The sequence below is a fragment of the Tasmannia lanceolata genome, unplaced genomic scaffold (genome assembly GCF_043159265.1).
Source record: "Tasmannia lanceolata isolate RefF3 unplaced genomic scaffold, GAP_Taslan_0.1 ptg000012l, whole genome shotgun sequence".
In the NCBI taxonomy this organism is placed as follows: domain Eukaryota; kingdom Viridiplantae; phylum Streptophyta; class Magnoliopsida; order Canellales; family Winteraceae; genus Tasmannia; species Tasmannia lanceolata.
In genome coordinates, this window is record NW_027518689.1 from 32,092,437 (window position 1) to 32,115,706 (window position 23,270).

At 39.5% G+C, this 23,270-nt stretch overlaps 1 protein-coding gene across 1 annotated transcript; it reads left to right on the forward strand.

Moving 5' to 3' along the window:
• Positions 1–11,680: 11,680 nt before the first annotated feature.
• On the forward strand, positions 11,681–16,241 carry LOC143887854 (serine/threonine receptor-like kinase NFP). Its single transcript, XM_077392076.1, has 2 exons — positions 11,681–12,855; positions 15,117–16,241. The coding sequence occupies exons 1-2, from the start codon at positions 11,788–11,790 to the stop codon at positions 15,852–15,854; spliced, it is 1,806 nt and encodes a 601-aa protein (XP_077248191.1). The 5' UTR covers positions 11,681–11,787; the 3' UTR covers positions 15,855–16,241.
• Positions 16,242–23,270: the final 7,029 nt, after the last annotated feature.

Consider the following 23,270-nt stretch of genomic DNA (forward strand, 5'->3'; position numbering starts at 1 on the left):
CATTTGGAGCTTCTTAGCCACAACGGTGGTAGTTGGTGCTTGTCAAGATATCCTTGGTGAAGAAGTTCAATCGGTGCTTTGAAGATGGATATGAGTTGAAGGGTTAGTGGACTCGGCATTGAGTTGCTAAATCAATCAAACTACAAGATATGGAGAACATGTATGAAGACTTATCTTGTGAGAGAAGATTTATGGGAGGTTGTTTGTGGCAATGCCGTTGTAGCTCCGGAAGATTCACAAGAAAATGCAGATGTATTGAAGGCGTGGAGGATGAAGAATGCTAAGGCCGAATTTCTTTTGAAGCGGTCTACTTCGCATGACTTGTTTGAGCACATCACTGGGTGTAAATCGACAAGTGAGATTTGGACTACTTTTGATGGATTGCTCAAAATGATGTTGAGGTTGCAAAGCTAAAGGATGAGCTTTCTATTCGTTTTGAGATGAAGGACTTGGGAGAGCTAAGTCACTTTCTTAGCTTGGAGGTGAAAACTTTGAAAGATGGAGTGCTAGTTTCTCAAAAAGGCTATGCGGAGAAATTAGTTGGAAGATTTGGGATGAATCAAAGTAAAAGATCTTCTACTCTTCTTGATCACAACATAAAGATAAGGCGGGGAGAAGGCAAGCTTCTTCCGGATGCACGGCCATACCGTGCTCTTGTGGGTAGTCTCATCTACTTGACTATCACAAGACCCGATATTTCTTTTTCCGTTGGGCTTGTTAGTCGCTATATGTAAGCGCCACAGAAACCACACTTGGATGCGGCAAAGAGAATTTTGAAGTATGTGAATTCTACCATTGACTTTGGGTTGCTTTACAAGAAAGAGGTTTATTTTGTGTTGAATGAATTTACCGATACCGACTATGGAGGGGACTTGGATGATCGAAGATCTACTTCCGGTTATGTGTTTTTGTATGGATCGGCGGGTGTTTCTTGGTGTAGCAATAAACAAGATTCGGTTTCTCTTTCAACAACTGAGGTGGAATATAAGGCCGCCGCTCTTGCATCTCAAGAATGTGTTTGGTTGCGGTGGTTGATTGGAGATGTTCATTTACCTATTCACAAGGCGACGACTATTCTTGGTGACAACCAAAGTGCACTCAAACTTGCCACAAATTAGGTTTGTCATGCAAAAACAAAGCATATTGAGATCGAGCATCATTTCATTCGTGAAAAGGTGTTAGATGGTACAATTGGTGTAGCGGAAGTGAGGAGCAAAGAGAACATTGTCAATATCTTTACTAAGTCACTTTCCAAAGGACCATTTGAGCTACTTCGGGATAAGCTTGGAGTAGTTTCCAAAAATCACTTTAAGGGGGAGTGTTAAATTTTAAAGTGTATTTTTTAGGTAGCTTTATTTTATTTTTATTGTGAGTGTTGTAGTGAGGGCAAATATGTACTTTTGTGTCCATGGGCATGTTGGTCTTTTTGCCTAGCTTGCACATGTGTGAACCACACATGTTTGTTCCATCTTTTCCCACTACGGACCTATTTCAAATTCAAATTTTTACTTGGAACTCTAGACCCACTACTTCCCTAAGCATTTAAGGCACCACTTTCTCATACCCACTACCACTTACCTAAGCTATCTTCTCTTTACTTTCCTTGACCGAGCCTAATTCTCATTAACTTCATTTTGGTAGAGATTCTCCACAACCTAGACCTCCATTGAAGCTCTCTTGTGTGCAAGCTTTCCTCTTGAAGTTTTATTCTTTTTATTGTTGTTTATCTTGTAGTGTTGTTCTTTCTATCATATATTGAAGCACATCTCTTTTGGGCATTGTTATTCTTCTACTTGGTTGTTCATCTTGGGCTAGTGTAAACTTTGGTTTCACTATTTGAGAAGAGGATTTTCCGGTGTTGTGAAATCCGTCTTTTTCTATAGATCCTGTGAGCTACCAATTGGATTTGCTATAGATCAATGATTGTCATTACCAAACAATCTTAACCTTCTGATTAAGGGTTTTTTACACTACAAGAGGTTGGACCGGGGAAGAAAAGTGGGAGAATATAGCTTTTGACTGGAGTAATGGTTGCTATTTTGATCAATGGATCCAATCACGAGGTAGAGGTGAGGCCCGTTAATAATGAATGGTCTTTGGCAAAAGTGACTTGTTCAAAGCGATTTTCAATTATGAAATGACTTTCTCCTTGAAAAGTATTTCCAGAAAGTCCCTACACAATACACTCGAATTATTTTTTCCTGACAAAATACCCTTCAATCTCTTCTAAAATTATATTTTCTTTGCCTAAAAAAAACTAGCCTTTGCTTCTTCTCACATAAAAAACAACAGCGGCTTTCATAGGGAAATAAGCCGAAAAAATTGGGATTTTTCAAGGGGGAAGAAATTTATTGTTGATGTAGATCTTTCTCCTTTTCTTCTAATAAAATCTCATCATTTCAAAGAAAAAAGAAAAAAAGATCAAGCTTTTAGAGATACTCAAAGGTCCTTTTGGCAAAGAAAAAAAAATTGTATCTAATGTATTTCAACACAAGTGACATTTAGCTAAATCATGATTCTTGATGACTAATCTAAATATTTTACATATTAGGGCTTCAATTAGTTCTAATGGGCAATTAAATTCCAGATTGATCTAATGGGTAGGATCACACATTTGTGACCATTTCATGTGCGGGCCCAACAAATCACCTAAACTCCACATGGTTTTTGGGCTGGCTATGGTTATTACATGGGTGGACCCAACAAATCAGTGGTTGGAATCCTTGAATGAATTCATAAAACTCGTAAATAATGTATAAGATTGAAAATTTTGAGCATTGGGTTTGCTGAATGAATTATGGTAGGGGAACAAGTTTTATGACCAGCACGAGCAAATCATTTATTGCCACGACAATGGAAAAGGGCTGCAACCACTTCCATCAGTTTTAAATTAAACAGGAAACTCATCAAAGAGGGGATTGTTTTGGTACATGTTGCACACTTTGGTAGTTGGATTCCTATACCATTTTCCTTCCTAAAATTCTTAAAATACAAAATAGAAGCACTTGGATTGGCAGTATAGACAAGAGAGGATCACATGGATTGCTACATCATTTTCTTTGCTAAAATTCTTAAAACACAAAATATAAGCACTTGGATTGCTGTTGGAAATTCTTTTTACAGAAGGGGTTTTGGTTACGGTTTCGACTTTGGGAAAGTTTTGGCTTTGTTGCAGTTCCACGCGAAAGCAAAGATTAAACATCGGAAATGTGAGAGATGTAGATGGGCTTATAAGGACTTGGGCACCCTCCCCTTCAAGTCTAGTTTTTAAGGGTGAGTTCTACCTGGCCCCAACAGGTTTCATGTAGATGGGCTTAGAAGGACTTTGTCCGGTTTCCTTTTAGGTACTATTCCCGGTTTCTCTAGCATTAATCAAAGAATAAATAAAGGGTTGGTATACAAACATTTCATCTTAGTATACAAAGAATTTAATTATCTGTTTCTTCTTGGTAAAATGAGTCTAAAACAAATTTTACCTCCCTCTCTCTCTCTCTCTCTCTCTCTCTCTCTCTCTCTCTCGCTCTCACTCCTCCCTTCGAAACTATAAAATTGTAATTTTTTTATTTATGACATAGGGTATCCCCACCCAATTTTTAGGAAGGGACTATTCCCTACAAATGCGCGCAATCACCCATAAACCATGTGCATCGGGCAAGCTTGGGGGATTCGAACTCTCGTCACTAGAGAGCATGCCCATGACTTTAAGCCAAAGAGCCACACCCGTACGGTTCTAAAATTGTAATCTTCACTTCCAAAGTGGGTTGCTACCCTTTTTGACCGGGAGGTTTGGCAGGTGTACTTTAAAAGCCACCACCCATCATATCTCTTTTGTAACCCAACTAATCTCCCTTCATTTTTTATGTATAACATGTTCCTTCATCTCTCTTTTGTAACCCAACTAATCTCCTTTCATTTTCGATGTAACATGTTTCCTTCACATTCATTTTCTGTTGTATACATCAATCTAAAGCTTCCCATCCCCACCATAATATGCCACTCTATCTCATTGATGTAATTCTCCCACACACACTCAAATCTCAATCTTCTTTGTCTATTCTAGTCTACTAACTTCTTTTCCTCGTAGTCTTGGTAGAATCCAAGATTAGAGTCGTTGGACCCCACCACTTCCTTCTAATTATTAGTGGGCATGATTTCCCAGTCACAACTTCATGAGATGATAACAAGACATTACCCGGCATGGCTATGTACTATGGATCAGCTGCCCATGTGAGTATGTCGCTTCTCTCTCTCTCTCTCTCTAGGTAGCTTAACTACAACAAAGTTGGGTTTTACCGGCGGTCAAAACCGTTAGCAAAAATATTACCATATGTTAATAGAGGTTATATCAGCGGTTTACAGTTGATCATAGCTTCACCGCTTAATAATGTGGCATCGTTAAAGCCTCTATTGATGTCCGCCAGCAAAGGTTTGCCTTTTTACCGACGATTTTAATAGCCAAACTCACCATGTAGAGGCGATCAGCTGTGCTCATAGCCACCTTTTTAATATCTTTATCGCCGGTAAACAAAAAGGGTAGCCCAGTGCACGTGCACAAGGCTTCCGCCATTGCGGGGTCTGTGAAGGGTTAGACGTACGCAGGCTTACCCCTAAAAATAAAAATATAATATTTTTAAAAAACTTAGACCTATTTATTTTAAAAAAAATTAATTTCGAACAAACTCAGTACGTAAGAGCTGTAAACTTGTAAAAACGAAAAAAATCCAAAACAAGCATGAAAACTAAGGAACTGCATTTTTCATTGAATAAACTTTTGACCTACATCTACCTACATGCAGCCAAATCAAATTAAATGCACCAAATGAGTAATCTAGAAATCAGTCATGAAAAAATAAAGTTCCACAAACTAGATTCATGTTAGGACAAGTGCTGACCCTGTAATGAAAGCGAACTGGAAAAAAACATGACCATTTCCTTCATGATCCATACATGTGCATTCATTACAACTGTTAGGCAAGCAAAAGATCCCACATCCGAATGGTGAATGTATGTGGACAGGCTTATAAGGACTAGGGCACCCTCCCTTTAACTGCTTACCTCTTAAGGGTGAGTTCTACCTGGGTCCCTACAACAACAAAGTTCCACTTGGCCCCAACAACTACGAAGCGAATTTCCTGGGTTTTTGAATCCCCAAATGTTTAGTACTTAATTTTCTACACTTGATAACAATACAAGAGAAGCTAATTTGAAATTTATGTTGAAGAGAAGAAAAAAAAAAAAAATTTATCCAAATGTGTAAAAGCATTTCTTGAAGAGGGAAAAAAGAAAGGAAACAAGCTTAAAATATCTACAGTAGCTTTAGGAGGGAGGAGAAGGAATTGGAGAACCAACAGATTTAATTTGGGAGGAACACTGTCCAAACATCAAAGAAATTTTTCTCCAATCTGTATTCTTATTCTCACAAAAGTCACTCAATGAAAGAGAAGCTTCAAGGAAGTGCATGGAAAAAGGAGCTGTGTTGAGACTCCTTGGTATAGAATAGTCTTAGCAATCAACCAAAATATTTCATAAGAATCGTCCACCTCCTGATGCATAGCAGATTAAACATGCCATGTAGCTGGAACTGATACAGGAATAGCATAATGCCGCGGTATGCATGCTAGATATATGTAATTCTCATGTTACACTTCGGTTTATGTAGGATGTGTTTGACTGTACATCAAGATCTCAATTTGGGAACTGAAATGAAAAACAAACCTCATTCTAATCTTAATCGTAAAAATTTGTGTTTGCTTGGTCATATATACAGTAAACAGCAATCTAAAAAGGCACAAGTTGCACCCAAATGGAAGTTTGGATGTACATTCAATAATATCCCCAAGTGTACAATTAGTATTTATATGTCATAGTTTCAAAACTCCCTCTATCAGAATCGTTGACTTTCCCGAGTTGACTCCCTTCTACCTAGGCTCCGTTCTTGTTTGGGTCCTTATTTTGCAATAAATAGTAAATAAAAACTCCTTTGACTCTCCCGACTTATGATGGCATCAACCGAGTACTCAGCTGCATCAACCAACTACCTGATAACGCCACACCGAGTTTACTAGGTTTGCTTTGGCCGCATTTTGAAACACTGATGTGACTTGCACATGGCGTAATTCTTTATGTACGTTCCCACTGGCCAAGTTAACAAGATGAGTTATATTTTTCCACCATGGTCTTGGCCTCTTGGTACTCCCTCAGTTAAGTAAGAGAATAGTGAAAACCACATTCCCTATGCCCAAGTGTCTCCACTAAGGCCTGGTAAGAAAAATTAACAGTTACCAAGACAAAATGAGCTGGATTTCTGGTAATTTTGAACGTACTAGAAATTTCATCATAGAGTGATTCCAATAGTGAAATATTGATAAAAAAACATGGAACTACATACAATAATCAGCACTTACATCACCAGGTAGAATGATTTCGGCGTGTTCAAATCTGACTTGGAGTGGTTTGAGAGGGGACCCTTCACCAACTTGGAGCCTTCTTAGTCAAACTTGGGAAAGAAATGGAGAATGTATATGGATCAAGAAATGGGTGAGTGGGGCTTAATTAAGGAAAAGATTTTCTTCTATTATGGTTTTGAGTGAGGTGAGGTGTTAGAATTTCAAAAGTTTTCAAGAGGCCAAAAGTTAAGGGATTTTTTATTTTACCGGGATTTTTTCCCCCACCATAGTCCGGTCAACCAAACATGGGATTTTTATTTTACCGGGATACTTCCAAGGAGTTTTTTTTCCCACCAATCTCCAAGGAAGTTTTTTGTTCCACAAAAGTCCCAAGAACCAAAATTTTTTTGGCATCCAAACGGAGCTAAGGTGAGCTAATTGAGGTGCAAATTTGGAAAGATCCAAGAGCCTTCCTATCTTTCGCTCAAAGCAAGGTTAAAAGGGACTTTTCACTAGGTAATTTTAGACCTATCAATTTAATGATCAAAGGTTAAGATCACCCCATCAATCAACCGTGCTTACATCAACTGATATGATTGCATGTACTAATTCCAAGAACAGGCAAAAATACTTCCGTATTTTGAACTGGTCCTCATCGGCTTGGCCTATCCTAAGTGCAATTTAGTAATTTTTATAGTTTAATTGTTAACCATTGATCAGAATTTGATAAATGGTTGAGAATGATCACTGCAATATTAGTTGATGTCATCAATTTTTCCCTAATTTTCATCTTTAACAAAAATAAAAAGCATGCAAATCATGACAAATTTGGAAATCCATGTGTCAAGAAGACCATGCTCGCATTAAATCAACTTAATTTTTATGTATATTTCTGTTTCAAACATTCTTATTCTTTTGTTTTTTTAATAAAAAAACTTATTTAACTCGTACTATTTTACTATCAACAAAGATCCAACTTAAGCAAATCAAAGTTGCTTGTAGTCTACTTACAAGAAATAGATAAAGTAAGAGTGACAGGCCTCCTAGGATGTTTGATAGAAGTGTTTCCTATCACTTATTTTGGTCTTCCCCTTGGAAATGGTCTGTCCGAAGAAGAGGGTGTGAGACCCTAGCATGGTTTTAAATTTTGACCGAAATCCTAAATTTCGGACCACAGGCCTCCTAGGATGCTCGATAGAAGAGTTTCCTACCACTTATTTTGGTCTTCCCCTTGGAAATGGTTTGTCCAGAGAAGAGGGTGTGAGACCCTAGCATGGTTTTAAATTTTGACCGAAATCCAAAACAGAAGTTTCGGATTTCGGTGAGGAACGAAACGAAATGGTACAGAAACCGAAATTTACCAAATTTCATCAAAACTTGTAATAAAATAATACTTTTTGATTGAGTTAAAGAATTCCGAACGAAATTACCTTCGGAAATCACCAAAAATTTGGTAATTTCGATTTTCGTCCTAAAAAACTGGGATTTCCTGCGACAATACCAAATTTTGCCCGAAATTTTGGGATTTCGATTGAAATTTCGGTTTCAGATAAGTACGAAATTTTAGCCGAAACCAAAATTTAAAACCATGGACCCTAGTAGAAAGGGTGGATATAAGACTTTCAACTTGGAACAATAACTCTAATTAAAGCAGTGTTGGTTAGTATCCCCATTTACCACCTCTCCCTTTTTAGATACTCGATTAGTGTTATTGAGAGAATTGAGTAGATTCAAAGAAAATTCTTATGAGGAGGCGCTTCTGAGAAGAAAAAGATGCATCTAGTCAATTGGAAGGAAGTCTGGAAACCCACAAAAAATGGTGGGATTGGGATTTGTCGGTTGACAGAGGTCAATAAAGCCCTTCTTGGGAGTGGTTGTGGAGGTTCGACGAAGAGAGATCCCATCTTTGAACAAACGTAATTGAAACAAATTACGGATCACGACTTAGTAATTGGATATCAGATAATAAACTTAGGCCCACTGCTCTTACACTTTGGAGGGATATCTTAAGGCAGAATTTTAAATTTCAAAAAGGAATCAGATTCCGAGCTTATAGGGGTTACAAAGTGATTGAAATAAGCCGCTTGTGATTCAGTTACCAGATCTCTTTAGGGCCTCCTCGAATTGTGACGCTCTCATGAAGGATTGTTATGCGAGAGTAGGAAACATTGATTTCTTAGATAATTGAATTCAAGAGGAATTTCTTTGAGAGGGTAGTGGATAGGAATGCTTCTCTCATTCACTTGCTAGAGTCTTACTACGTTAGAAAGATTGGAAGTGATAAAAGACTTAGGATTCTGAAGCATTCCAACTCCACTTAGAGTATGTGTGTTTGCTTGGATACTTGTCAGTATAGAATTCAGACGATTGATCACATTCGTCATTGTCACTTGCTCATTGTAGGCCACTGTCACTAAACTGGGGATATGGCTGAATAGATTTTGCCACATCAGTATCCTTATGTCTCCCTTGTTGGCTGACATGTAATGGGTTTCAGTCCCTTCGATTCTCTTTGGCAAGGGAGCGAACAATTGCGAGTTTGCAGATCTGTCTCACTCTAAATCGAGCTTAATCTCTTAGGCCTTGTTGTTTTGGCTGTTCGTTTAAGATTTTGACAACCAATTGTAAGTGCCAAACCGATAATTAGACTCAAAATTAGGTTTACATTCGAGTCTAATAATTGGCTTAGCACGAATAGGGCCTTTGAGTTTTGAGAACCGGTTGTGAGTCCAAAACTAATTATTGGATGCAAATTTAATGTCCTGTTTGTTTGAGATTGTGGCAGCCGATTGTGATTATTGGACTCAAAATTAATGCTATTTTGAGTCCAATAATCTCAATCGGCTGCCACAATTCCAAACGAACTGGGCCTATACATTAAGGCCGTGTTCATTTGAGATTGTGACAACCGATTGGGAGCCCCAAGCCTATTATTGGGCTCAAGCCGATTGGGAGCCCCAAGCCTATTTTGAGCCCAATAATAGGCTTGGGGCTCCCAATTGGTTGTCACAATCTCAAACGAACAAGGCCCATGTCAGTCCAATAATCGGTTTAGCACTCACAGTCAGTTGTCATAATCTTACATGAACAGGGCCTAATTTGAGTCCAATAATCAGTCTGGACTCACGATCGGTTCTCGAAATCCAAACAAAGAGGGCCTTGGTGCGGAGAGAAGAAGAGGATTTGCGTTGTTCGAACTTAGTAGCTGAATTCAGCCGTAGGGATCAATTGCTGTATTGGGTGGCAAGATAGCACGGAGGAGACAGGGTTTTCACTTGGGTTTGAGAACAAATGGGGGCTGAACGAGAGAGAGGGATTTGCGTCGCTTGAACTTGCTGAATTCAGCCGAAGGGATCAATTGCTGTATTGGGTGGCAAGATAGCATAGAGAAGGAGACGGGGTTCTCACTTGGGTTTGAGAACAAATGGGACTGCATGAGAGAGAGAGGACTTAATTACCGTATCAGCTCAGCCATTTGACAAAAACAAAAGTAGTTGCCACACTAAGGCCCTGTTTGTTTTAGATTATGACAACCGATTGTAGAGTCCCCTACGAGAGAAAATTAGATGGGGGTCCAATAATCGGATAAGGACTCCAGAATCAGTTGTCATAATCTAAAACAAACAGGACTTAACTTGGCAGCCGGAGAGGATTAGATGAGAGGTGACATGGCATGGGAAAATCCTACCACTATCAGTCATTTTATTTTGGTGGGTGGACAACCAATTAGAGCTCTATCCAACTAGTCCCCAAAGCATAACTGTAGAAAAAAAAAAAATTATGTGGCTGCTCTCACATGCAACAGCCCATCCGCAAAATGGAAGATAGCAAATCCCAAAATACTATTGATCCATGTACATAGAGGGGTGGACATGGTTCGGTTCGGTTCCGAGGTAAACCCAGAACCGAACCACTCCCTGTCGGTTCCCAAAATCTGGAACCAGAACTGAACTGGTGAAAACTGGAACCGAATTGGTTCAGTTCTGGGTTTGCAAGAAGTAAAAAATATGCTTTGTTTTGTGTGAGCATAAGAGGGATTTTGTGTGAGCAAAAAATCACAAATACATCCAAAGCCCCTTGTTTTGTTTTAGAATTACTAAATTCTTGGCCTCAAGAATGATATCAACACCCACAACTTTTTTGGCATTTCACGTATTTTAAAGTCACACAACTTTTTTGCCATCTCACGTATTTTAAAGTCACAACTTTTCTGGCATCTCACGTATTTTACATGGCATACGGGCATATGATAATTTTTCCCGGTTCGGTTCGGTTCTCGGTTCCAGGTCCCCAAACCTAGAACCGAACCGGCCGGTTTCAAAACCGAACCGAAGCAGCCGGTTCGGTTCGATTCTTCGGTTTTAATCGGAACCATGTCCACCCCTATTACATAGTATTGAAGTAGAAGGAGAGGACTATAGATTCTCATTTCTTTACTTCCTTTTTCTTCTTGAATTGAGAGGAAAGCCAAACTACGTAAGAAAAAAGCCTCACTTAGAAAAGATTAATGATATGGTAATCGGGCATGGAACCAACGAATAGCCTCTTCACACGTTAACAACCAAACACAGCCTCAAGAGAAATTTTTGTAGGAAAGGTGGCTCCTACACGGGCTGAGTCGCAGGAAGGCTTTTGCCTTTTTCGAAAATTAATTTTCTCATCATAAAGCGTTTGATCGGAAAAAGATGCAATCTTTAATCTACACTTTACAACTTTCATGGCAGTCAAACGAGACCCTTGGAAAATTTACAGCCCACTAAAAAAGACCACATTTACAGTGAAGAAAGGCTCGTGACTGATAAATGGCATCCAACACTATTATGAGGAGGAAAGATAAGCATGTTAACTATTGGTGTCAAACGGTGGTCACGATCATAGACCATGGCAAGCAGGGCCCGCGGATCGGCTTGCTCAATCCGGGGCATGGAGGGACTCTTTTTACTTTGGGGCTTCTCTCCCGATGACGTGAATCACTGTATTCTCTTATTTTTAGGGCAGTGATAAATCGACCCATATATCTTAAATTGACCCCCAAATAGGGCTGTGCTTAGAGAGAGAGAGAGAGAGATGGGGTCGATTTATCACTGCCCTATTTTTAAAATCTTAATATAGTCATCTTTTACTCAAATAAAAAAATCCCAAGCAGGGCCCACAAAAAACCAAACCATTACTCTCCCAAGTGGTGGATCCCACTTATCATCCGAAACACTCACAATACTAGAAACGGACTCCAGTCTCCACATAGCCAATGTGTGGTTGGAAGTTGGAACTTCTCACTCATCAATTGCATCATAGTGCACCACTAAGACTCTGAAAAGTAGAAAACTACAGTTGGAAAACTCAAATCCTCTCATAAAAGACTACTACTTTGATAGCTAAAAAAAATACCAAAAACCCAGAAATGAGGAAAAACCATCTCTCCTTCTCCCTTTCATTTCTTCTCCCATTTCTCATCCTCCATCAAACCCAAGCCCAACCTTCACTCACAGGCTACACCTGCTCTCCCAATCAATCCATCTACCCCTGCCAAACCTACGCCTTGTACCGAGCCTCAGCCCCAGATTTCCTCGACCTAGCCTCCATAGGTGACCTCTTTGGCCTTAGCCGATTAATGATATCAAAACCCAGCAATCTCTCTTCTCCCTCCACCCCTCTCTTACCAGACCAAAACCTTCTCATCCCAATCACCTGTTCTTGCACATCAAATCACTCCTACGCCAACATAACCTACCAAATCAACTCTGGTGACACCTTTTGGATTGTCTCCACTTCTAAATTCCAAAACCTCACCACATACCAAGCTGTAGAACTAGTAAACCCTTCTCTAGTCCCCACCAACCTTACCATAGGAGTCCAAGTAGTTTTCCCCATCTTTTGCCAGTGCCCCACCCAAACCCAGTTGAGAAATCGTACCAATTTTCTCATCACCTACCTTTCCCAACCCTCTGATACTCTCTCCTCAATAGCTTCCAAATTCGGATCCAGTACTCAATCTCTAATCACTGTGAATGGGCAAACAAATGTCACCCCTTTTTCTACTATTTTGGTTCCTGTTTCTGAAATTCCTCACCTGGTTCAACCCTCAGTTTCTCTGCCCTCTCCGCCTTCGCGTGAGAGAAAGGGGGTTATTATAGGGCTATCAGTTGGTTTGGGGGTTTTGGGTCTTCTTTTGTTGCTTTCTCTGGTTATAATTGGATTGTTTTGGTGGGTTTTGTTCAAAAGGGGAAAAGGGGGAGTGGAGAAGAAGAGATTTGAGCCGTTGCTTAGTGATAATTTTATGGCTGATGTTTCAGATTGCTTGGACAAGTATAAGATTTACCGTATAGAGGAACTGAGAGAAGCAACAGAGGATTTCAATCCGAGGTGTGTTATTCAAGGGTCAGTCTATAAGGGATCTCTGAGAGGTGAGATCTATGCCATTAAGAGAATGAAATGGAACGCCTATGAAGAACTTAAGATCCTACAGAAGGTAACGCAGTACATCTTTTCTTCTGTTGTTTTTAATCTTTTTAGCTTGTAGTCTATGGAAAAAGGATAAATTATTAAATTCATGCCTCTTTTTATTTAAGCTCTTGCTTTGGTTCTGAAATGTTATTGTTGATCGTATTCAATGAAGAGTTCAAATCAAAGAATGGGGTGGAAATGACCTCAAAAATAAAAAATGGGGTGGCAATATTTATTAGGAAACTGATATTTATGCCCACTTGTTTTGGGTACATAGACCCTGGAATTGCCTCTTAAAATTGCAAAGGAGCCTCCTCACAGCCAATCAGAAGAGTTAATATTGAAGGAGGGATGTGCCCATGGAAAAAGAGAAATTGAAATTCGCTTCCTTTTCTTGTTAGTTGCTATTTTATTTATTTATTTTTTAGTTTGAACCCTTGATACAGTGCAACTTTGTGGAAGCAAGTCTTTATATCTGAACATGTTGTTCTAATTTAAGTATTTTAATTTCTGTTAAAATTATTTTTCAACATATTGTCCTTTTCAAAATTGATTTATCCACAAAGAAAACGTTTTATTCAACCATTTAGGGGGGTCATGGTTATGAATTCTTAGAGTTCTACACTTATATTTTGAAAGATTTATATGGCGGTCGGTCTTCAAAGAATAATAGTCCTGTTAAGAATACAATTGAGGACCATTAATTAGTTGGTTTTTGCCATGAATATGCCATGAAACAAAAACTTCTTCATTGGATGATCCCAAGTATTCGTATTACAGTCCATAAAATGTGGAATTCAGAAACTAAAAAACTACAGTATCATCCAATCAATATCAGACGATGATAAGGTTCACTAATAGTTAAGTATCTCTGTGTCGGGTTATACCTGTTATAAGATTACAATTTTTTTATTTTTTGCTTTATTTTCTATTTTTTTATTTTAAATATTTTTGGCCATGTAAGTCTATTCTTGCAGATTGAAACCTGAAAACAACAGGACTAAGGCCACTGACCTCAATTCACTAGAGGGATGCTCCTTACGACATCATACGTGGGCATGGGCATCCAAATATACAAATAATACCACAAATAATAGTATAAGAATTCGTTTGAGGTCAAGGCCAAAACTGTGGTCGACATTTTTGTTTAAATAAATAGCTTCAGATAGTGATGTTACTATATTATTGTGAATTTATGAAATGTGGGAATGATGAGACGGTGTAAAATACTCTAAAATATAGAAAGTTGCAGTGCAATTTGATAATTTATTAAGAAACGTTCGAATTTGGAGTGCAAAATGCTCTTAAGCTTACATTATTGAATATTATGATATTATTACTGTGTGTTGACACTTTAGTTTGTAAAAGGTTTGAAACCAGTCATATGGGATTGTAGAATTTTGAGTGAGAATTCAGGCTATGGAAGCCAATTTATAGGCTTGTAAATTGACGGTGGCCGATTGACGGTGGGGACCACAAATGAATGATTTGGATCACTGAAAATGTGGCCCCCAGATGTACTTTCAATTGACCCTTATTTTTCTTTAGAAACGCAATGGACCAGACACTCTGGAGAATTACTTCTATTGTTATTTATGTTTGCCATATATAAGCTAATGCGAGCAGGTGGGTTAGGTAACAAGAAGTTTTTCCTGATGCTTGTGCTGGTGGGCTGTCTTTTTCTTAATGCTCGCTACACTAATAAGCAATTTTTTAATGGAAACACTATCCAAACTCCCTTGTCTTTTGATTGGTATTCCTCAATTTATTAATGACTAATTTGGTTAGTTGATTTTTTATTTTTTTATTATTATTTTTTTGTGAATTGTAACAGCCTCTAGCGGCTAATTAGAAAAATGTGAGGTGAACAGTGGAGTACCATTATCAAACAAGGGATGTAGGTGGCACTTCCCATTTTTAATGTCTGTTTGCAGTTTGTGTGCCAACTCATGGTTGTAGGAACCACTCTTCCATTGGTGAAGAGTAGAAATGGAAGATTACATCTTGTTGCAAGTTTCAACTACCTTTTTTTATATTCCTAATGACATCAGCACACCTTTGTTTTAAGAATATCACCTCTCATTTTATTTAACACTCTGTTCTTAAAACAAGGGATTGGCAATACTATTTTCCTATTCGAAAATAGATTCTAAAGAGCTTAGTGTGTCTATCTAATTGTTGATTTTAGCTCAAAATTAGGCTAATCTGAGCCCAAGGGAGTGATTTATGTATCCTTAGTATGGCCTACTCATTGTTTTTAACACTGGGTTTTTATTTGAATAACAGGTAAACCATAGCAATCTGGTGAAATTGGAGGGCTTTTGTATAGATCCAGAAGAAGGGAACTGTTATCTAGTCTACGAGTACGTCGAATATGGATCCCTTCATTCATGGCTTCATAGGGATAATAAAGGCAATAAACTAGACTGGAAAACCCGCCTACAGATTGCAGTCGATGTTGCGAACGGCCTCCAGTACGTCCACGAGCACACCAGGCCTAGCGTTGTACATAAAGACGTCAAGAGTAGCAACATTCTCTTAGATGGAAACTTGAGAGCTAAGATTGCTAATTTCGGATTAGCCAAGTCGGGTTGCAATGCAATCACCATGCACATTGTCGGCACTCAAGGTTACCTTGCACCGGAGTATATTGTAGACGGGCTTGTGACTACTAAAATGGACGTCTTTGCCTTTGGGGTCGTATTACTAGAGCTAGTTTCGGGTAGAGAAGCTGTAGATGACGAAGGGAAGGTACTTTGGATGGATGCAGAGACAGTGTTTGAGAGAGCAAAAGAGGATGGAGATGAGGTTTTGGGTGCAATGGTAGATGGGGCGCTTGTTGTTCAGAGCTGCTCAATGGAGAGTGTGATGAATGTGTTGGCTGTTATAAGAGCTTGCTTACAGAGAGAAACTTCTAAGAGGCCTAGTATGGTGGATGTTGTCTACATGCTCTGTAAGGCCGATGAATTGCATTTTGATTTCTCAGAAGATGGAATCATTCCAAGTGGAGTAATGGCGAGATGAACTCAAAACTAGTACTGGTCAGATGTTTGGTGTTCTTCCCTCTGTTCATTTGTTGGGGAAATGATTTATTGTAGAAAAATAAAGAACAAGGAAGATGGAGAAGATGCGCGGGTGGGGTGGGGTGGCGGGCGGCGCAGAAATGATGCATTGGTGTTCATTCCATGTGGATAAATTACAAAATGGAGTTGAAAACTTGAAATCGGCAGCATGTTGAACATTTCAGAGTATTAGATCCTCTTTTCTGCCATGAAGACATTTCAGCACTTTTAATCCTTGATACAAATATTTCTGATAATATGGATTTATAATGATTTTATTTCAGATGATTGGGAATATCTGTTCTTTTATCTGATTAGTTTGAAGTTGTTATGATAAAATGCTTGTTTATGATAGTGTCTATATTATATTGAGAAAATGACAAAAAAAAAGGGCTTTCATTTGATAAAATCGTGTGAAGGGGGGAGTGTTGTAAATGACCAAAGTAGAGTGACTTTGACGAGAATACCCTTCCTTACATACGTTTTTCTCTCTCCCTCTCCCTCTCTCTCTCTCCCTCTCTCTCCCCTATCAAATCAACTGAGAACTATGATGATTACTTTCAGCTGTTGGAAATATAAATTTTAGAAAATCAAAGCACTTTACCCACCCACCTCTCTCTCTCTCTCTCTCTCCCTCTCCGGCGGTCTTCTCTACCTCTCTCGTCGGTCTTCTCTACCTCTCTCGCCGGTCCTCTCTCTCCCCGCCACCGGCACAAAAGAGGTTGGTACCCCTCTCACTGTGACTTTATTTTTTTAAGATGGGTTTTTTTTTTGGAAATGGCCTCACCGTGACTTTCTCCTTCACTTTTTGTCAAAGATCAATGGTTAAAACCCAATAGTTTTGGAAAAAATGGTTTAAATCAATATTTGTGAAAAATTATTTTTTAAAACCCTTAATATATTTTCTCATTTTTCAAAGATCAATGGTTTAAGAGATGGTTTAAAGCAATAGTTTGTCATAAATATATTTTGAAACCCATAATCTGCATGGTTTAAACCACAAATTTGTAGAAAATCAATTGGAAAATTCGTAATTTCTACAAAATCAATGGTTTAAACCTACAGTTTGTAAGAAGTTGAGATATCATTGGTTTAAACACCTAATATTTTACAACTCAGTTGAGAAAATAGCTAATTTTTCAAATAATTTGTCACAGATTATTTGAACAATCAATTGTTTAAACCAATAATGTGTGAGATATCATTGGTTTAAACCACTAATATTTTATAACACAGTTGAGAAAACCTCTAAATTTTCAAATATCAATGGTTTAAATCAATAATTTCTCACAGATTATTGGTTTACAACCCTAAAGTTTGAACAATCAATTGTTTAAACCAATAATGTGTGAGATATCATTGGTTTAAACCACTAATATTTTATAACACAGTTGAGAAAACCTCTAAATTTTCAAATATCAATGGTTTAAATCAATAATTTCTCACAGAATGTTGGTTTACAACCCTAAAGTTTAAACAATCAATTGTTTAAACCAATAATGTGTGAGATATCATTCGTTTAAACCATTAATATTTTATAACTCAGTTGAGAAAACCTCTAAATTTTCAAATATCAATGGTTTAAATCAATAATTTCTCACAGATTATTGGTTTACAACCCTAAAGTTTGAACAATCAATTGTTTAAACCAATAATGTGTGGGATATCATTGGTTTAAACCACTAATATTTTATAACACAGTTGAGAAAACCTCTAAATTTTCAAATATCAATGGTTTACAACCCTAAAGTTTGAACAATCAATTGTTTAAACCAATAATGTGTGAGATATCAGTGGTTTAAACCACTAATATTTTATAACACAGTTGAGAAAACCTCTAAATTTTCAAATATCAATGGTTTAAATCAATAATTTCTCACAGATTGTTGGTTTACAACCCTAAAGTTTGAACAATCAATTGTTTAAACCAATAATGTGTGAGATATCATTGGGTTAAACCACTAATCTTTTATAACTCAGTTGAGAAAACCTCTAAATTTTCAAATATCAATGGTTTAAATCAATAATTTCTCACAGATTATTGGTTTACAACCCTAAAGTTTGAACAATCAATTGTTTAAACCAATAATGTGTGAGATATCATTGGTTTACACGCCTAATAATTTAGAACTCAGTTGAGAAAACCCCTCATTTTTCAAATATGAATGGTTTAAATCAATAATTCCTCACACATTATTTGTTTACACTCCATTCCATTGCTTCCTTTGTAGGGGCATAAACCACCATTCGACTGTTTCACTCCAAAGTACCATTCTATTGCATTGCACCAATACTAACCTCCCTTCCTTGGAAAGGTATGTAGTTCCCTTTCCATTCTCCTCTCTTTCCATTTTTAGCACATTTAAATTGCATTAAACAACTTCTAATCAGTGTTTAATTTTGTCTTTACAGGAGAGGGGAACGAAGGGCTTCTTTTATCTTACACATCGACGGCACTCTAAAGGATGTGCTATCATTTGAATACGTGGGCGGCAAGATGTTGCCTCTTATTGTTGGTCGGAGAGCAAAATATAGAGATTTTGATAATCTAATTCATAGCAAAATTAAGACCAATAGAAGTGACGTTTCTCTATTTATAAAGTGTCGATATGTTTTCGACCCATCTCATATCATCTTATATGATATTCGAGATGACAACGACCTTGATCTAGTAATGATGCTCTTTGATAGTACGGTCATTAACACTGTGAGCCTATATGTAACTAAAGAGTTCAGATTCGGAAGGAACAATTCTCCGGAGCCTACGATTCCTTCCTCATTTGCAGAGGCTTCGAGGCCGAATATTAGTACTGTCCCCGTGGTTCCTGCATCACCGATTGTAACGGCCGTTGGTTGAAAAAAGAAAAGAACGCTTGGCGGTATTCATACCATACATCGGTAAATTATAGTATTGAACGTTGGGTGCGATTAATATTCATTCATTTCATTTGTAAATCAATTACTTTAACTTTAATTGGCTACCGATCTGCAGGTATGAAGTGGACTTGAATCAGGATTTTGAAGATCCCACTTTGAATTAGACCGACGTGATTGAGACCGACTTTGAGAAAAGCCAACCAGGCATAAACGATTGGGACTTCTGTAGGGATTTTGGAGGTGATATTCATGCTATTGATTTGGTTCGACCGAACGATGGCAGTAATGACGACGATGAAGAGGACTTCGGTTATGATGAAGACGACTTCGGTTATGATGAAGATGACTTTCGTTATGATGAAGAGGACTTCGGTGACGATGATGAATTGGGTCATGAGGAGGAGGATGAACCTAGTAATTATGTAGGCAATGCTTTGGGAAATACCAATATAAGGCAGCCAATGGAAGCGGATGAAATGGTTGTAGGGGGTGATGAAGTAAATGTGATCGTGGGACCTGAGGATTTCACGGTCGGGGCAATCTTCCCAAATCTTAAAGTCTTTCAGAAGAAAGTCACAGAGTACGCAATCCGGCATCGGTTTGTGTTTGTCCCACAAGAGACAAATCCCACAACGTACGGCGTTAGATGCAAGGATCGTACATGCCCATGGCGTATCACAGGGACCACTTATACATATTATGTTAAGGTAAAAACATTTATCCCTCAGCACACATGCTCAAGCACAATGAAAGGGAACGATCATCCCATGGGCACAGCAAAGTGGGCTGCTGAGTGCTCTCTAGCCTTATTCGAAAGCCCAGAAGATGTTAGGGCTCCTATGATAAGACGGTACATCAAGGCCCACTGGAGTATAACAATGTCGTATCGAAAAGCCCACATGGCAAAGATGATCATACAGGAAATTATGTGTGGGAATGCCGAAGCGTCATATCGCATCCTGCCTGCATATGCTGATGAGTTGGTAAGAAGGAATCCTGGCACAGTAGTGCAGTTGTGCCGAACTCGAGAGCTGCGGCCAAGAGGGGATGATACATTTGGGCGTTTCTTTTGGTCATTTGGCCCTAGCATTAGTGCGTTCAACCGAACAGTTAGGCCCCTCGCCCTAATTGATGGGACCCATCTGCGGGGGAAGTACAGGGGGACTCTACTAGCCGCAACTGCGATAGATGGCAACAATGGGTTATTCCCGCTGGCACTTGTAGTAGTCGAGGCCGAGACGTATGAAAGCTGGGTATGGTTTTTGCATTTGTTCCGTCAGAATTTCATTTCGGCAGGACAAGATGTCATCACGATTGGGTCTGACCGGATGAAGGGGTTGCCTAGAGCCATAGCGGAAGCTCTCCCAGGGTCGTACCATTTCTATTGCATCCACCACCTCAGTGCCAACTTCCATGGAAAATTTAAGAGTGAAGATCTGCGGAAACTTTTTATGAATGCTGCATATTCCCTAAGGGAGGGTGCTTTTAAGAATGCGATGGAGAGTATTAAAACCATGAGTAAAAGCGCAGAGAAATGGATATCGGAGATTCCTAAACAAAATTGGGCCAGCTCTTATTTTGAAGGTTCTAGATATAACGTGCTGACAACTAACGCGGCTGAGAGCTTCAATGCACTTTTAAAGGGCGCAAGGGAGCTGCCTATTGCAGCACTTGTCGAACAGACAAGATGGAAACTATCTGACTTCTTTCAGTACCGTCAGAAGGCAGGTACGAAGTGGACGACTCGTTTGACCCCAAACGCGGAAGACTGGTTGGCCGAACAATGTATTCTAGCAGGTGCTTATATGGCGCACCAGTGTGGTTGGATCGTATATGAGGTGAAGTCCAAGTACCACGTTGATGAGGTGGACTTAGAAAAGAAAACATGTACGTGTCGTTTGTTTCAAACGATGGGAATGTCGTGCTCCCATGCAATAGCAGCCATGGGACTGGACCAACGAGACCCATACAGTTACTGCGGGGAATGGTATCATGCCGATACGTATCGGAGGACTTACGATGGAGCAATTTATCCCATGTTAGACCGATCGCAATGGCCGGAGTGTACCCATCCTTTGCCGTTGGTATTGCCGCCAAAATCAAGACGACAGCCAGGCCGACCGAAAAAAGTGAGAACGGAGAGAGGGATGCAAAGAGGAGTGCACCATAAGTGCAGTACTTGCGGTCAACTTGGACATAATAAGAGATCGTGCAAGAATCCGCCCATCGTAACTCCTCAGCCAAACATGGTCCCAATCGGGCCTTCCGCAGCAATGGAAAACCGGTATGTAATTTTTGAACTTCTGTTTACTCTTATATTATGATCCTCAATACAATACGTGCCCCACCTTGAAACTATTCTACTAAATTTGATTGCAGGCCCGTCCTATCCTGCCCGCATCCGTTCTTTTAAGTAGGATTCTTTTGTTCTATTTTTCGGATCATTTGAATTGAAGGAACTTGGATTTCGTTGATAGAAACTGTTTCGAGGGTCGTCATCTAATGTTTTATCGAAAACTTCTGGTCTAAGGACCAATGAAGCACTGCGCAATTCAGAAGTTTGGATTCATCTGAAGATTATGAAGTTATATGGGAATGGCCTAGAATTATGTGTAGTCTATTTTTGAGAAATTTTACTGTTTGATACCCTATAATGTACAGCCTTCAATTTGTACCTAGAAAATGGTTGATTAATGAAGTTTGCAACACAGGTTTCATTTTAGATGCTACTTTCATGCCATTTGCAAATGGGGGCAATTATGAAGGCAAGTTTTGTTCTACCTAAAATGGGTATCCTTGATCAAGCACACTCACTGTCAAAAAGTATAAAGCTATATAAATATAAAGCTCCAAAAATATCCAACCATCATATAGCAGCTGTAGAAATATAAAGCTAATACAGCCCAAAACATCCAGAAAGAGACTCAGAATATAGCAAATGAGTCGGACAAAAAAATTGGAGCCATCAGCAAATAATTGCATCCATCTACTGCTCTGGAGGAGGTGGTGGTAGATAAGAAGAGGAACTGCCCGGGTGCTTACTCGACGGACCACCGGTGAGGTACTGATAAAGGGTAGAGAACTGGGCGTCAACGTGAGTCGAGAGCGATTGGAAACGCGTAGACATCTCTGTGTCAACATGGGTAGTGAGCCGCTCAAACTGCGTGGTCATAGATCGCTCAAGGGCCTCCTGCATGGCTGCGAAATCCTGAGACAAATCCGAAGAGGCATAGGGCGCCGCAGGGGCCTCAGTGTCCGGAGCGTCCTCGTCTTCTTCTTCATCAGGGTCTACGGCAACTTCTTCATCAGGGTCAACGGCAACAACTTGATTCGCAAGTGCCATGCGCCAGAAGGTCCGATCATCAAAAGGAGCGGTGGGAGTGTCGGTTGCCTCACTCTCCAGAGTGATACCGAAGTGGCGAAATACAAAGGTAAGGAGCATGCCATACGGCAGTGAGGCGCGGTGTCGAGAAAGAGTCTGGAACATGAAGCGAAAGATGATGTATGGTAGACAAAGCCGGCGACCCTCAAGGATGCAATATATGATGTATGCCTCAAGGGGTCGGATGGCATCGGTCATGCCACCGCGTGGGGTGAAGTTGTTGAACATGAAGTTATGAAGCATTTTGGCCACGGGTATGAGGTGAGAAGTTTGCGCAAGCATGTTGGGCCGATAGTGCTTCGTAATTCGGCCAAACACAGTGTCGTGATCAAGATCTGGGAGGGAATGGATCCCATTGCTTGGCCAAAAGTAATGGTCAAAGCCGTCGGAACTAATTGCGAGAATCTCAGCAAGTTGATGAATATTGAGTTTGATGGGGGTGTTCTTGACACGAGATTCAATTCGGAAGTAAGAGGGAGTGATAGTGAAATTGGTATAGAAAAGACGAACTAACCGAGGGTAGACAAGCTCGTTGAGATGAAGAAATTGGGTCCACCCAACGGCATCAAATCGCGCTTGAAGGTCGAAATGGTGGATAACGTCGGGCTCAATAAATCGGCCGGTGAGGATGCCCCGATTAGCCAGTTTTGGCCATGTCTTCTTGGCTTGGGCGGAGGAGAAGTATGAATCGGAAATAAACTCAGTTTCCCGAAGCGGAGCTTTAGCCTTGGCTCTCTTTCTTGATGGTCCTTCATCGTCTCGGCCGTCGGAGGAATGGCCAAAGTTAGGATTTTTCGTTCTAGGCATGGTTGGAAAATTAGGGTTTGAAGAGAAGGAAAGAAAAGAGAGAAAAAGAGGGATTTGAAGCCCTAAATGGAAGAATATGACGAAAGAAGGGGGGAGAAGGAAGAAAAACGGGTTGCATGTAGGATGGAGAGGAGAGATTGGGGAAAAGAAGAGGAAGGGACACCTAAAAGATGGAAAAATGAGAGAAAGAGGAAAGGGTTTCAAAAAAAATGGTGTGGGTAGGGTTTAGGAGAGAAATGTAGGGTTTCGTAAGGAAGAAGAGGATCGAGGATGGAGAGAGTATGGATGGTGGATTTAGGGGGAAAAATAAAA

What these genes read in the sequence shown, in the direction of transcription:
- LOC143887854 (XM_077392076.1), top strand. Translation starts at nt 11,788, where the DNA reads ATGAGGAAAAACCATCTCTCCTTCTCCCTTTCATTTCTTCTCCCATTT. An exon ending in AACTTAAGATCCTACAGAAG is followed by an intron (nt 12,856 to 15,116) that starts GTAACGCAGTAC and finishes TTTGAATAACAG; the next exon opens with GTAAACCATAGCAATCTGGT.